The sequence below is a fragment of the Solenopsis invicta genome, chromosome 4 (genome assembly GCF_016802725.1).
Source record: "Solenopsis invicta isolate M01_SB chromosome 4, UNIL_Sinv_3.0, whole genome shotgun sequence".
Taxonomy (NCBI): Eukaryota; Metazoa; Arthropoda; class Insecta; order Hymenoptera; family Formicidae; genus Solenopsis; species Solenopsis invicta.
The window spans coordinates 28360715-28375528 of record NC_052667.1 but is presented as its reverse complement, the minus strand read 5'-3'; the positions used below and the strand labels follow the sequence as shown (position 1 = coordinate 28375528).

Sequence of the window (14814 nt, the reverse complement as noted above, 5' to 3'; positions counted from 1 at the left end):
GAAAAAAATCCTAATATAAGCATATTTAATGTTAAACGGGCACAATTCTATTCTTTAAATCAAATAAAATTCGTTTTTAATAAGAATATCTTTTCGCTTTGTTTTAAGAATAATTAATTCTTAATCGAAGATTATCTAGTCTTGGCGCTATTCTCAGCATAAAATAGATTAAAGCATTTATACATTTCTTTAGGAATTCATTTTTTTTGTGTGATGTTTTGAGAAGTAGCCTATACATCCTTAATAAATTATTCAAAACAACTAAAATTAATTTTTTTCTAATTTTGTTTCTAGGTACCGAGATGATGCGCTCTGCTGGACAGATAGGTAAGAAATTCATTACATTCTCGTATTGATTCGCTTTCACATTCGCTTACATTCGTCGTCGCGAATTACGAGCGATCAAAAAAGCTTATGATCTTCGCAAACATTATTCGACGAACGAGCGGCATCCGCATTCGCGTCAGAGCGAGGAGGAAACCGATCTAGCTAATAATACAAAGCGAAGCTATGAAAAGGAGCGACGCGGCGCGGTGCGGCGGTCTCGATGGACGGCCGAAGAGATATAAAAGATCTCGTTGGCGAGGTGATTGATACAGAGAGATCGACGTCGCGACGCAATTCCATTGTTCAAAGTGAGCGCTGCGGCGCGCACGCAGAAGCAACGAGCGAAGCATCGAGGTCTGGCACACGAGGTTCTTAGCCACGGATATAAATCAACTCTCTCGAGTGACGAACGAACGCAGAATCGGCACGAAGCTGTTTCACGAAGCACGAAGTATGTATGCGAACGTCCGAGCGCGACGCGTCTCGCCATTTGCTACATTTACGCGTCTATCGGATATCAGATCTCGCGTGTTTCGCCCGTTCAGGAGAGCGCTCGCTCCTTCCGAGAGCGCACTCCTGAAACTTTATGTAAAAGATATACGCGAGTATAAAACCGTAACGACGAACACGAAAAGATCAATGAAACGCATAAGCTTTACGACGTTGTTTACGGCGATCTGTATGGTTTATTCGAATAAGGCGCATCCATTCGCAAACAGATCCATTATGCATAATCACGCGGCGCGTAGGAAAGTGCCTGTAATTAACGATGGGGACCAACCCGCGTGATACGAGTATCACTGTAATTAACCGCGAGCGATTTCACGCTAATTGCAAACAACTCAACGCGATTAATGACACGCGGATCGTTATCGGTTTACTCCCGTCCTCGCCCCTCTGTGTAACTTTGTGTACACCTCTCTGTCACTCGCGAATCTTCGAGCTGTCACTCATTACGGTCTCGCATGAAAAATCTCGCGTCGCGGTATTTGAACACGCTGAAATTAATGGAACATCTCCAACACATTATGCGTCATTACGATATCGCGGAAAATATATCTTGATGGTAAATATTAGCGATCAAAGTAAAGCTTCTTCGGAAAAAGAAAAAAAAAACAATCTCAAATAGTACGCAACGAATGAGAAAGTGTATCGTTTTAGCGTCTTATACGGCATAAATTATATTCAAAGTGATTATTAAGCAGGGGCGATTGATCAATAAGAAAAAGAGCACTAGGAGAAAAAGATGCATAAGGGTTATCTGCGAAACTCGTCCGGGGCAGGTTGATAATTATTGAAGTATCGATTAAATGCTCCGTTCGCCTTGATTGATCAGCATTTATATCGTGGGTACATCTACCTTGTCGGTTCCCTACAATTTTAAACCGGGTGCCCCATCCTCCGAGAGTCCATCGCGGGCTTTTAAGCTGTAATGCGCCTGTTTTCGTTCCTGCTAATAGCGCCGTTAAGAAAGCGAAATGTTAATTATATTACTCATAATCGCCAACGCAAGATGGTGATCTTTTCTTTTAATTTTCGTCGTACACGCGGTTGAAGAATTATCGCCATTTACGATTAGTTGTACAAACGTTATTGTAGAGGATCGATCGATCGAGCGATCTCGGTTCAAATTTCTAATTATAAATTCATAAATACAACAAGGACGATCGTATCGCGCGCAACGACGATACGAGGGACGATCTCGTCGATGGAAATCGCCTGTGTCTCGCGCTCTCGCATCGTCCGGTTTCTCCATGCGTTCGCTCGAATTCGCGCTCGCGCGCGGTTGCGAGTTCACCGAGCCTTTAAAGAATCGCGGCCGCGCGTATTTTTTTGCCGACCGCCGCGATTTAACTGGATGTCGTTACTACGTTGTCGGGCATTGTTGTCGGGGCCCCGGACCCCGTTCATCGGTTTACCCTCGCGCGCCCTCTCTCTCTCTCTCTCTCTCTCTCTCTCTCTCTCTCTCTCCAGCGCGCGCGTTCGCTCACCCGCCGCACCGCTGATCTCCGATCCTATATTTATTGTATCGAAGAGACCAGAGCCGCCGCATTCCTCGCGCATGCGCCGCCCGTAATGAGCGGTCTCCACAGTCTCCTGTCTGTCTTTCCGTCCGTCTGTCCAGGTCCAAGAGGACCGGTCGACCGGTCGCCTTCCCCCCCCTCTCGAGAGATCCCCCTTCATTCTCCGCCGCTTCTCTCGGCACTCTCAGCACTCTCAGCAACTCGCTATTCTTCCAGCAGCGCGCGCTGCTCGGCTCTCCCTCGCGCGCTATTCCATCTCGTCACTGTCGACCGGAACGTTCGTCGTCCATATCCAGATACACGTGAATCAAGTTGCACCTTCCTTACGAAATTCATCGGCGTAATCGACTTTTCTACTTCTTTTTAATTCGCCCGATGGAGGTAGCGTTAACGAGAATATGAAAGAAAGACGATATTGTTGCGTTTACCCGGATAGTTGTAATAGCATGACACTATTAAACCAAAGCGCAAAAAGTGAAACCGCATTTTGCATCGCCTTAACCGGTAACTCGATCAGCCAGAAGACGTTGACGCGTTTAGTCCTCTCTCGCAATTACATGGACAACTACCTTACGCAAAAACCTTTCTTACCGAATTCTCTCGCTCGACTTCCCGTTCTTTCGAGAGATCAGTGTCTACGATCGCAAAACATTTTTTTCCGCCTACTTCTTTTCAGCGTCTTGTTGGATAAACCTTGAAAATAATTTCCCGTTTGCGGGAAAGAGGGATTTGAGGCGTTGCACTGTTCAAGTATAAAAGTATATACATATGTAGGTAGAATAACGTTCGTGGAACCTATTCGCGAAACGACGACGACGACGACGACGACGACGACGACGACGACGACGACGACGACGACGACGACGACGACGACGACGACGACGACGATGACGACGACGACAACGATGACGACGGGAAAGAAACTCCAGGAACACGGGAAGAAGGAACAAGTAGCAAACGAGACGGACACTGATGTTTTATGCCAAATTAAACGATACTATCCCGTACGCCACCTCATAGAGACCAGTCTTCGTTCCACTGCCATTTTCGGAAAACCGCATTTTACACCGGCTTAGCTGACAAAAAGCGTGTATAATTGCGCACAATGCGGCGGACAGCCCGACAAAAATCCGAGCGTTTAATAGCACGCGGTGAGCGCGCGGGCGCGCGCGCGCGCGCGCGAACTTTGGAATCACGGCGCGACAGTGACCGAAAAACAAGCGATGCGCGATGGTCCGTGATTCTAATGCCGCGGCTAAAAGGCTAAAACCAACGCGTGAAAAACAAGACGGATTTACTACTGGCGATTACCGCGCCGCGCCGCGTCGGGTGGACTGCGCGACCTGCGCGGGGTACCCAGGCCTACGCTGCACGGCGGAATGCTTTGAGCCGGATCCGATACCTATTAAGATCGTAGAAAACGGATCTGCCTCAAAGTTGCCTAGTCAGGACGATCCTTCCCGTCGATTCGCCACGCATTTTTAGCGCCAGCGATACAAAACGTTCCGAGTTAGTCGCGCCGCATACCTAGCTACGCGTCCGATACATCGAATTACATCATTGCCGCGGTTAATCCCTACGCTCTCCGGGACGCGAGAAGAAGCTCCAACGTCGCGGAAATTATCAGTGAAGCTGTAGGAATACTCGTGGGACGTGTATTATGGTAACGTGATGAAAAACGGGACGCGGGATCGAAGAATATATATCAGATCCGATCCGATCCGATCCGATCCGATTCGATTCGACCATCTGTGATCAATCTCGGCTCGAGAAACTCGATCGATTTCGCAAAATTATCGTTAAGAAGTGATAAGAGAGAAATAGGCGGAAAAGGCGTGCGAAGGGCAGAGTGTGCGGAGAACACGAACGATCGTCGGTACGCACGCGTGTACTTTGTGGTCACCCGTGGGGCTCTCCCCATTCAACCGGTGGCTCGACTCGCCCACTCGTTCGTTCATTCATACGCGGGAACGCGATTTGAATCGATAAGCAAAACTCGGAAGCGTGTCTTCCCGCTGCCTCCTCGCTTAAATCCGCTCTTGACCTCCGAAGTGGCAAAAATTATCTTTGCTCCTCTCGTTGCGTCACCAGTCGCGATCTAAATGCCCCCACAAGATTTACAATACTATAATAATTAATAATTAAGGATGTATGGCTCATATATTAGAACATTACTAAAAATATAAAAATTTCATAAAATATTCTAGTATTACGTTTGAGTTTCTAGTATTACCTGTGTGAAATTTAAGCACAATTCACTTATTGATTTAAAGTTATTTAATTTTTTGTTTACACTCTTGATCCTTATGTAAAATTAAGCTTTGCAGATTTGATTGGAAAGTATCATTACTAATTAAATCAAAATTTTTCCATATAGTACTAATAAGACTTAAATATTTGTGCAAAAATTTATTTAGACCCACTTACTTGTTTAAAAGTTATTTATTTTAAATTGTACCAAAATGTAGTAATTTTTGCTGCAAAAATTACTATATAAATCCACTGATTTCAGGTATTCACGACCAAAATTTTTGGTTGTTGATTAGGAAAAAAAATAAATCTAAAGAAGTCTTCGGTTTTTAAATTTCAATAATTTTGAACTTGTATTATATAACCAAAACATCCTTAATGAGACGCTAGTAAACATCCGTGTTCGCTTGATATGCTTTTGTCGCATCATTACAGCTTCAAAGCAAGATGCGACGTGAGAAAACTACTTACTTAATCGCGTAAAATGTAAATTCTTTTTACAATTGACCGTCTAAATTAAAATTCGTTTTTATTCGCATGCAAAATGAAGAAAGCGATCCGTCGTAAGGGTATAATCCCATTAGGCTTTAATCGATGATTCCCTCCACGACTCGACGCAACGTTAGGGTCGGCTAAGGGATAAGGTTGCGGCGTGAAAATAGATACACAAGCCACCGCGCGGAGATACGGCGTTTTATTGGCGTCGCGGGGTTCCAGATCTCACAATCGGTCAAATGAAGACGGAGCGCGTTCCGCTCCAGCCTGGCAGTGTTGAAATCTCGACTGTCAGAGATCGGAATCTTGTTCACACATACGAATGTATTTACATTCTACAGCTCACATTTATATCTATTCTTTTAGGTTCTTCGGTTCTTTCATATCTGCTAATAAGTATCTGTAAACAACTTGACACGATTAATCGATAACGCGTCGAATCGATAACGTACTAATCTAGTCGAACGTGATTTCTGCTCGCGTTGCCTACTCAACTATACTATTTTTTTCCCCGCATTCGTGCAAATAATATCACTCTCTTCGACAAAATTTTAGAAAGATCTGTTAATCCCCTTACCTTCTTGAAAAAGTGCGTTGCGTTACATTGACGAGAAGGGCACGCGCAGCGAACATCACCGACTGGTGGGGATGACGTTTCGGGGATGATGGGGGTGGAACCCTCCAAGAGCACGAGGGCCAACACGCGCCGATGACACTTACGCACACGTTCTCAAGACCGGCCGACGCGCGGATGTTTCTTCGCCACTTTCGCTGCGCTCGTTTTCATACCACGGTTGTTTTGCAAATTGCGTCACGGGAACACTGTTTTTACTCGCACGCTGTAATCGCGATCGTGCCGGACATCGAAAAATTTGTAATAATTAATTTGTGATCGATAACGTGTAGTGTTACGCACGTAGAACGTTTCACCGCGTTGTGTTTGGGAGAGGCTTGTAAATTTACCGCTTTATAGATGCTTTAAAGATACACAAATGCGGACGAGAGCGAATAGCGTGTACGAAGATTTAAGAACTGTGTGACCGTCCGTCGCGAAAAAAATCCAGAGATGATTCATAGCAGCGTGAAAGAGATGCAGATATTAAGCTCGGTTTACGTGACATAAAACTTGCAAAGAATACGTTAGAAACGTCTCTCGTTAGAAACGCCTGTCGAGAAGAAGCCTCGGGAATCCGTTAACACACGCGAAATGTGGCAATCGGCAAACCATATATGCGCGACCAATCCGCATAATCATCCCGCGTTTATGCAGCTGCGGATGAACAGTAACGAATTTCACTCGTGGTTTCATTCTAGGAAACCGTCCATGGACGACGTCGGAAATCCTACCTCCGTCAACGCACGGTGAGTACTCTCTCAGTCCCGATTCGCGTTCTACGAAATCGCGCCAATTTATTACGCACGGCCTTTTTCTTATCTTAGGTAGTCTTAAGAACGGAGAGCAGAACTGACTTGCGCTATGCGTATGTGTAAAATATCATCTTAATATACCTGTTACGATCGATAATATTTTTTACAATAAACATTTCTTCATCTCATACAGGGTGTTTAGAAAAATTGTTTCAACATTTATAATTTCAACATTTATAGTTTCAACATTTATAAAATAGTATACACCATAAGTAAAGCAATCCTTAATAAACATAGGTTAAAAACTAAATTACACTGAGAAAAAAAATTTACTAAAATTAAAAAAATGCGTTTACACAATCATATGCACATGGTTTACTAAAATTAAAGAAAATTTTCTTTTTTCTTAATTTTAGTAAATCATATGTTTGCATATGTCTGCGAACACATTTTTTAAATTAATAAATTTTTTCTCAGTGTATTTCAGAAATATGAACAATTTTTTATACTAGTATCACCACCTGATTTATTGGCTGCTACGTGTCACATGTGACGTAAAGATTTATATCTCCCCTAACAGCACAAGATATGAATGAATATTCTAAAACATTCATAATATCATATCAATATTCGTACAATATCGTAATGTCATACATATATTCAATACCACGTACTGTTAGTGTCAGTGTTTACAAACCGCATTTCAAATGGCCTTTAAATTTCATACATATATTTCAGTTGTATCGACGCCCAATACAAAAAAATCACATTCGAAGGATACGCAAAAGAAAATCCTGGAATTAACGCAAAAGGATATTCAATGTCGCGGGAGTTAGTGCTTCATTTATCTAGAGAACTTTATAAGCAGTTGTATCCATACTGTACCTAACGAGTGCAACACGTAGAAACCAAGTCGGTTATGATACTAATATACAAATATAGAACTTTTATATTCCGGAAACGGTTGAATTTTCGACTTATGTTTAATAAAGCTTTTTTACTCAGTATGATGCGCACTATTACATATAAATGTTAAATAAACATTTTCTTGGTTTTCTTGAACGCCCTATATACATTTATGTCAGAGGTGATTTACGAAGCGATCTTTAAAGGCGCCACGCGCCTCCCATAGAAGGCAAATTACGCACGCGACGAAGATGTTTGCATCGGGCGCGTAACGTTTTCTTTCGACACTACGGACGATTACATTTTGACGATGTTACAAGCGCTCGTAACGTTCGTTAATATCGACATCCTCCTCCCTAGCGAATGTCCGAAGTGGCGGAGCGATTTTCGTAGGTAAAACCTTCCTGGGTAAATCTTATCGAGTACGATCTACCCTTCGTCCTCCATCGAGAGCGGCCTATCTGCCGCCGTAACAATTGAACCCGTAATAGAATCACATTTATTCTTATTACCCGACGAGGTCAACCGACCAGCGAAACTTCGAGACCTTCTCCTCGCTCTCCCATTCGACTTCGGATCGGCTTTCCTAAGCCATTCCACGACCTACGTTATTTTTCCCCCGAGCTCTCCGTCGTTTTCTCGCCATCCTACGCCGCGTTTTCATGGTCCACTTTTGTTTATCCCTGCGGTCCGACGCGATCCTAAAGCGAAACAATCGACTATACCGCCATCTCAAATGAAAAGAACGGAGCGAGTTCGTCGATAAATGGCAAAATAAATACTAATGCCATTAACCCGAAACGGAAAAAGAAAAATTGTGCGACGTGATATTATCGAGATGAACGGTGCGGCTGCGAGATGTAATCAACGCAGCGCCGCGATGTTTCGTTAGTCAACGATCCGACGTATTTAATATGTATAACCGTGACTCACATACACCACCCACCTACGTAGAGCGAAGAATCTGCCACTTTGTATCTTGTTCCCCATCTCGTGACGTACCTTGGAAGTTAAACTGCAAGGCCATCAAAGTCTTTAACCGGGTTATGGAGATGCCGCTTTCGAGATAAATCGCAGTTTTTTGCATAAAAATTTTTCACTCAACCGTGCGCGTTCCCCCGTTTTTCCCCACCTCTTTCTCTCTCTCTATGTCACGCTTCTTTTATATTATTTTTATTAGATAAATTTAAAAATGTTAATGTAACATTTGTAAGCAACGAAACATATACAGTTTCACGCGTGCATTAAAAGATTGAAACAGCGAGTCATCGCTGAGGCAGTGTACGATGATAAAGAATAGTGGGCGTTACGAGGTGCATCGTCACCGGCATAACCGACGCTCGAGGCGACAATCTTACGCGTTCTCTCGAGCCACTGTGCCGCGCTGCATCCGACGAGTACGCGAATACAGAAATTTCGCGAGAACGGAGAAGGTAATCAAATCCCTCTCACCTGCAGCATTTCTTCGTCGCGGCTCGCTTGTACGATTGTCCTTCTCTTAAATTTGCTTTCCGCGGCAAAATCTCGCGAATCGGCAATCGCGATATCGTCTTTCGGGTAGAGTTCGATGAGCGGTCGAGTCTGTCGCGAACGCGCGAACGTTAGCAACGGAAAAAAAGGATCCTTCCGTAGCACCATTAATATTAATGCATTCCACCGTATTCTTGGTCGTATTGTATCCGTGTCGACGACGACGTCCAACAATATCGCCCTCGCGTTTCTGTAAATGACGCTACACACAGCGCCCGCCTCTCTTTACCGCACCGATCGGAGCGCGGCCGGAACGGAACGGAACGGAATGGAGTTTTGTCCGCCGGAGCTGAATATTCACGCTGGCCAATAAATAAAACTCAAAGGAGAAAAGCGAAACAACGGGCGAGCCGTATTTTTCCCCGCTCGCGCCAGCTTTTCTTACCTCGTTGCCCCATTGGTCTCTCCTTCCCTCTCGAGAGATCTCCGGAGAGAGAGAGAGAGAGAGAGAGAGAGAGAGAGAAAGAGAAAGAGGAGAGACAGACCGCATTGTCGCACGGTTTCCTCCCGTCTTACGAAACGCGCCGGACAATGCGCGTTTCTACGCTTTTGCCTCCGCTCGCTGCAGCCGATGCAGCGTTACCGCGATCTGCTGCTCTTGTTTAGCCGTCGCCGCCACCGGGAAGGCGCTATTAACTCGATCTCGATGAGTGAAAGTTACAGCAGTGCTATTTATATTTTCTACGCATGCTCTAATTTCCCTGGTACTAAAGCACAAATGCTTTCGAAGCAACGCGTAATTTCACGCTCGTTGCAATTGCACGATACTCAACTCGGAATGTACTGGGATTTGAGTCGTAAATCTCTCATGCGGGAAAAACGGAGAATTCGTTAGATTTAGGTTATTTATTTGAAGAATATGAAAAATGCGCGGTACCTCTTACAAGTGTGACGCGCAGGAAGCAAGATTTAGAAAAGTGATACACTCGGGAGTCATAAGTATAGCCACGGGGTGCCTGTTTTTCTCTCTCCCGCAAAATCCTTCTCTCCCTATCAGTCTGTGTAAAGAAAGGATTACGCGGATATTTTGGATACGATATCTATCATCGTGAATTATCACGTCGTACGTTAGAAAGTTGCCGAAGACCTATTACGCTCTGCGATTTAATGGTGGAAAAAAAGTTTGCCCCTTTCCCTCCCAAGAAGCTGCACGTGTACGCGAAAGATGCATTTTTGTTGGTGGAGAAACGTCACGCACACGCGGACGCGGACGCAACATAGTTAGGAACGTAAACGGGAAGATGCACGCGCAGTTTCTCTTTCTTTCTCTCGACTCTTCCGGTTTGGCGGACGGGGGCACACGATCGACCGGCATCGGAAACAGGTTGGTCGAGTTTTAAGCAGTCCGAAGACGTATCGCAAATTAGAAGAACGTGCGTCCGGCGAGTACACGTGGCGCCTGTGCCGCGACGTCGAATTTCTGCACGCGGCCCGCGTGCAGAATCCCTAATAAGTCAGCGCGCGGCTAGACAGAAGTCTCGCGCGCACCCGCGTATTCGCATGCGGCCTGCTCGCGGTGGAGACGTAGCGACGTCACGGATACGTGGGATTCCTCTCGAGCAGCTGGATCACGTGCACCAGCGGAACGTGAGGCTAACTTAAATGCGAATCAGGAACTGCAACGCGCGCGCCACGCCGAGCTGTGCCGAGCCGCCGCCGCGCTGCGCCGGATTGCGAATTTTGAACGCCCTCGCCACTCGTTCCGATCTCGATTATTTTTCACGTCTTCGTCACCTATCACCGTCCGATTCGCTTGGGTGGAAACTTGAGCCATCGAAACCGAACGACGTTTCGTTGACACCGGATTCTGCCCGCGCAATTTCAATGCTGCTTAAAATTGTCATACGTAACAAAGTATGACAGAATTTATAGTTTCGTACGAAACGAAAATCATGTTCGTCATGCATACCGCGTGTTGTACAATTATTTCGTCCATTATCCGCGATATCGAGTTCACGTAATGCTTTTTTCTTTTAACGAAATACCCGCGTCAAGTTTAAACGTTGCGACGAAAAGTTTCTTGACGCAAAACCAAGGGAGTAACAATAGGTATTTTCATTAGTCGAGTGGTTCGGTCCAACGGTAGATATTTGATTCGCTTTTTATCGCACGGCTTCGCATTCCGGTCCCGCGTAGTCGCTTCGTCGAACAGGATCGGAAAAACGCCCGCAACGCTGACTTCTCGATCGTAATGTCGGAAGAAACTCCGCTTAGGAGTAAATAGCATTGTGAATACACTCCGAATGGCGCTTTATTTATTCCGGAATTTCGTTTCGCGCGCAAGAAAATGCCTGTCCCGCCATCGCTGCTGCTACTGCTGATGTTGCTCTCCTATCGAAATGATATCTCTTCGGGTACTTTCTCGAAAAGAGTAAAACGTCCGAGTTTACCTTCCTAACTCTCTTGTATGCATCGAATTCGCGTATGTTTTGAATTCGCCTGTAAACTGACCGGCCGCTGTCTTATCTAATCTCAATATAATTGCGAGAGCGCGCGTCATATAAAATAGCTTATTATACTATAGAAAAGTTGATTCGGGGACTATAATACGGGGTCTGGAAATTAGCCTCACCCGTCTGCCTATCTACAATGGTGATGATTATGTCTACTTATAGGTATAACTACCTACGTGCGCCAAACTACCCGTCTACCGTCCGAAATAATCTTCGCGGTCCTGCCTCCGTCGCGGCGCGGCGTCTCGCCCCCTTCTCGCCCGATGAGCTTGTCGAAACTAGTTTACGTGAAACGAGTTCGGAAACCAATGACCTCTCCTCCGCGTACTTGTACGATATAGTGACGAAGCTTGTTTATGTGTTACAGATTTGAGGAGAGACACTACGCTTTCGAAAGGTACGCTCAACTAATTCACTCAAAATGCATGCCGCTTTTTTCTCACTATACTCTCTAAATCTAAATCAGTGATGATGAAATCTCACCGATTTACGGTGACTAATACTCACTACTTTTCAGTGATTCTGATTAAGAAGGAGGTACTACTCTCACTAAAATCGGAATAATATACTGATTTCAGTTTAAAGAGTACGCTCACGGTCGTTTTCTTTTACTCTTGCGTGACCAACGGATTTGCCAGCTCCGTTCGGATTTGCGCCGAAAGAGAGGCACAGAGGGTGTAACGACGAGTGGTCTAACGCTTATTAGCAACGATGCATTCTTTCGCACACATATGCACGAGACCGAACAGTCACTTAAAATATACGAGTGTCATCCGAGCGCGACGCAGTCGCGACGATTCTCTCACAGCTATACATAATACATACGTGTTATTATCGCGTATGCGCCCTATAATAATGACTTTTCGCGTGGCGGGCCAACTATCAAATGAATGTCGTGTTCGGTGACGAAACGCGATTATGTAAAAACTGCATGAGCGGACGCGCGCGTCGAATTGCAAAGCAGGATTTTTCGGGCTGTCGAAATGCGCGCTCTAGCCGTTCGGCGCTCGTTGTATTATAATGCACGGCCCGGCCGTGCTTTTGTTTTCCGCATGATTGCCGAGCGGCGAGCGGCGAGCGACGAGCGGCTCGTTCCCGCTCCCCTTGTACTTTAAAATCCGAGACGATCGTTCGCGCCTTCGCTCGTCGCGTACAAACTTTGCTCTTTTCTTTTTCCTCTCGCGCGTCGCTATCGATACGTTCGACTTTACATATTGCTCTTTTAATCATCGCGAAGCGCGATTACAGTCGATCAGGTTTTATTGGCGTACGGCAGTGGGTGGGTGCCTTCCTTATTACGACAGAAAATAGGAATGCAACTTATGGAGCGTCGAGGAGGGTACGAGCGATATAGAGTTCAATGCTCGATTCAGCTCGGCACAATTCCACCCAGGCCCTACGACCCGTCTTAAAAGGCGTTTTAAATCGGCGTGTCGTGAAAGAATCCCATAGAGATGCGGCGTATAAAGGCATTCCATCCCTCGCAACCCTCCTACCCTTCTTTTTTTTTTTCTACTCTCATCAACGTTCGGCGCATCGATCTATCCCGTTTCAACACATTTCCCTCGTCCGGCTCATTGCGTATTTCCCGTAGTGCGTATTAGATTTGTCCCTGAATAATTTATGTATTATTTTCCCGTCATCAACGATACATAATTTACGTTTCGCGTTTCCTCCGAATTCATTCGCGCAGGAGTGACGACGCTCGCGCCCGGAATTTCTCGGAAATTTGCGATTCCATCAGACGTATCGCGCGAAACGTTAATAATAAAAACGAAAGAGCATATATTTGAGGATTGCCGCGACAAGTGCGGGCACTCTCCTACTCATTTATTCCATAAATCTGACGATAAATAACCGACATATTGGGGCGTTCGCGTGGCTCCGACTCCCGCGGCTGCTTATCGTATCCCACAAATGCGCCGGAACGCATTTAAAATGTATTGAACTGTCACGGAGCAGTGGTTTTCCGGATTTTTACATTTTTCATCGGCGCCCGGGTGCAGGGCCCGCTTGGATTAGTGAGTTATTGTTGCTCTAAGTGCGTCGGTCAAAGGGAGTGAACCCCCCCAAGTTCTGCCGCGGTAATCCTGACCATAACGGCTCGCACCCCACAAAAACCCCTCCTTCCTTTCTTCTTTCGCCCTTTCCCCCTCTTCCCGCTCCGCGATCCCGTGCCAAATAGCCGCTATTTGACGATGCGTTGAATCTCGCAGGCGAGTATAATTTTACGCCATTTTCCTAGTAAATAAATCGCGAGCGAGCGATCGCTATCGAAAAATTTAATCGTTCCATATGAGGTACGACAATACCGATGCTCTTTATGGCAGCTTTCTTCGAGAATATCTACAAAAGAATTGTGTCGAAGCGATTGACGTTAGAAAGATGCAGGCATGTATCGATCGCTATTATAGGGTACGTAGGGACGTAGACCAATTTTATGTCAAAGACGGGACAGTATGTTGCAGTGAACTCGACAGATATCGGCCTTCGAGTTTGTACCTCATTTTCATAGATACACATTTGCACGGCATTTATAGCGACATTTTCTGCACGCAGGGAAACTGTTCCCACTCGCACATTCACGGTTCCCTATCGTTTTTAAAAAGATTGAGTAAAGTACTAGAGACGTGTATGATCCGTAGATTTAAATTCGATCTTTTCATAAATACAGGATGTTCCTCTTTTACTATATAATATTTTAGTAAATTATTAATTGCGATCTTAAAAGGGCACATACTTTCTCGGCGCTGAAAAAATTATCTGATTAAATTATATTGATCTTTGAAAATTTTTTTCGAAAGGATAACAAATTTGATATCTACAAAATAAATTTGATATCTACAAAAAGGATATGTTTCATTAATTGTTAATGTGTAAAAAAAATAATTTTTAAAAATGTTTTTACTTATTTAAATTAACTTTTACTAGGGCTGCTCTCGAGCTCCAAGTATTTGCACGATAAGTTTAACAATTTTCAATTTGTTTTGATAAAATAAATTTTCACTTGTGCAAATATAATTCTCTAAGATTAAATCATTTTCTTAAAATTTTAATATTATAACAATTTTTATAAACGTTTAAAAGTCGCAAAATTTGTCAAATAAATCAAATTTTTTTTTAATGCTATAACTTTTTGATTTTCACAAAATTTGGAAAATTGTTTCGATACCTCTTAATGTCAACATCATTCTGCAAGATTACAATCACTTTTTGGTTTTCGTTTGTTTTACAAAGCACTAGAGTGCAAATACTGGAAGGATGTTTTGTCGGACGGCCCGAGAGCAGCCCAAATAAAAATTTATTTTAACACATTAAAACCGATTTAAAAATATTTTTTTATACATTAACAATTAATGAAACGTGTCCTTTTTGTTGATATCAAACTTATTTATTATTCTTTTCAAAAAAATTTCTAAAAATCGATAATTTTTCAGCGTCGAAGATACCCTCTTAATACG

The 14814-nt window shown here is 44.2% G+C and overlaps 1 protein-coding gene and 1 long non-coding RNA gene across 6 annotated transcripts in view; one reads left to right on the top strand and one right to left on the bottom strand.

Annotated features, from left to right (window-relative positions):
* LOC105200380 (protein trachealess) overlaps nucleotides 1-14814 on the top strand; it is an 83297-nt gene that overhangs the window by 20209 nt on the left and 48274 nt on the right. For 2 of the 5 annotated variants that reach the window (XM_011167906.3, XM_039448120.1), the window contains exons 2-4: nucleotides 295-327; nucleotides 6411-6458; nucleotides 11721-11750. In XM_011167906.3, coding sequence (XP_011166208.1) covers nucleotides 295-327; nucleotides 6411-6458; nucleotides 11721-11750 — 111 coding nt within the window. The remainder of the gene's footprint in view (nucleotides 1-294; nucleotides 328-6410; nucleotides 6459-11720; nucleotides 11751-14814) is intronic. The other 3 variants (XM_039448118.1, XM_039448121.1, XM_039448117.1) reach the window with 2 other exon arrangements.
* The window catches only part of LOC120357526, a 42430-nt gene that overhangs the window by 24721 nt on the left and 2895 nt on the right, over nucleotides 1-14814 (bottom strand). The gene's annotated exons all lie outside the window — the stretch shown is intronic.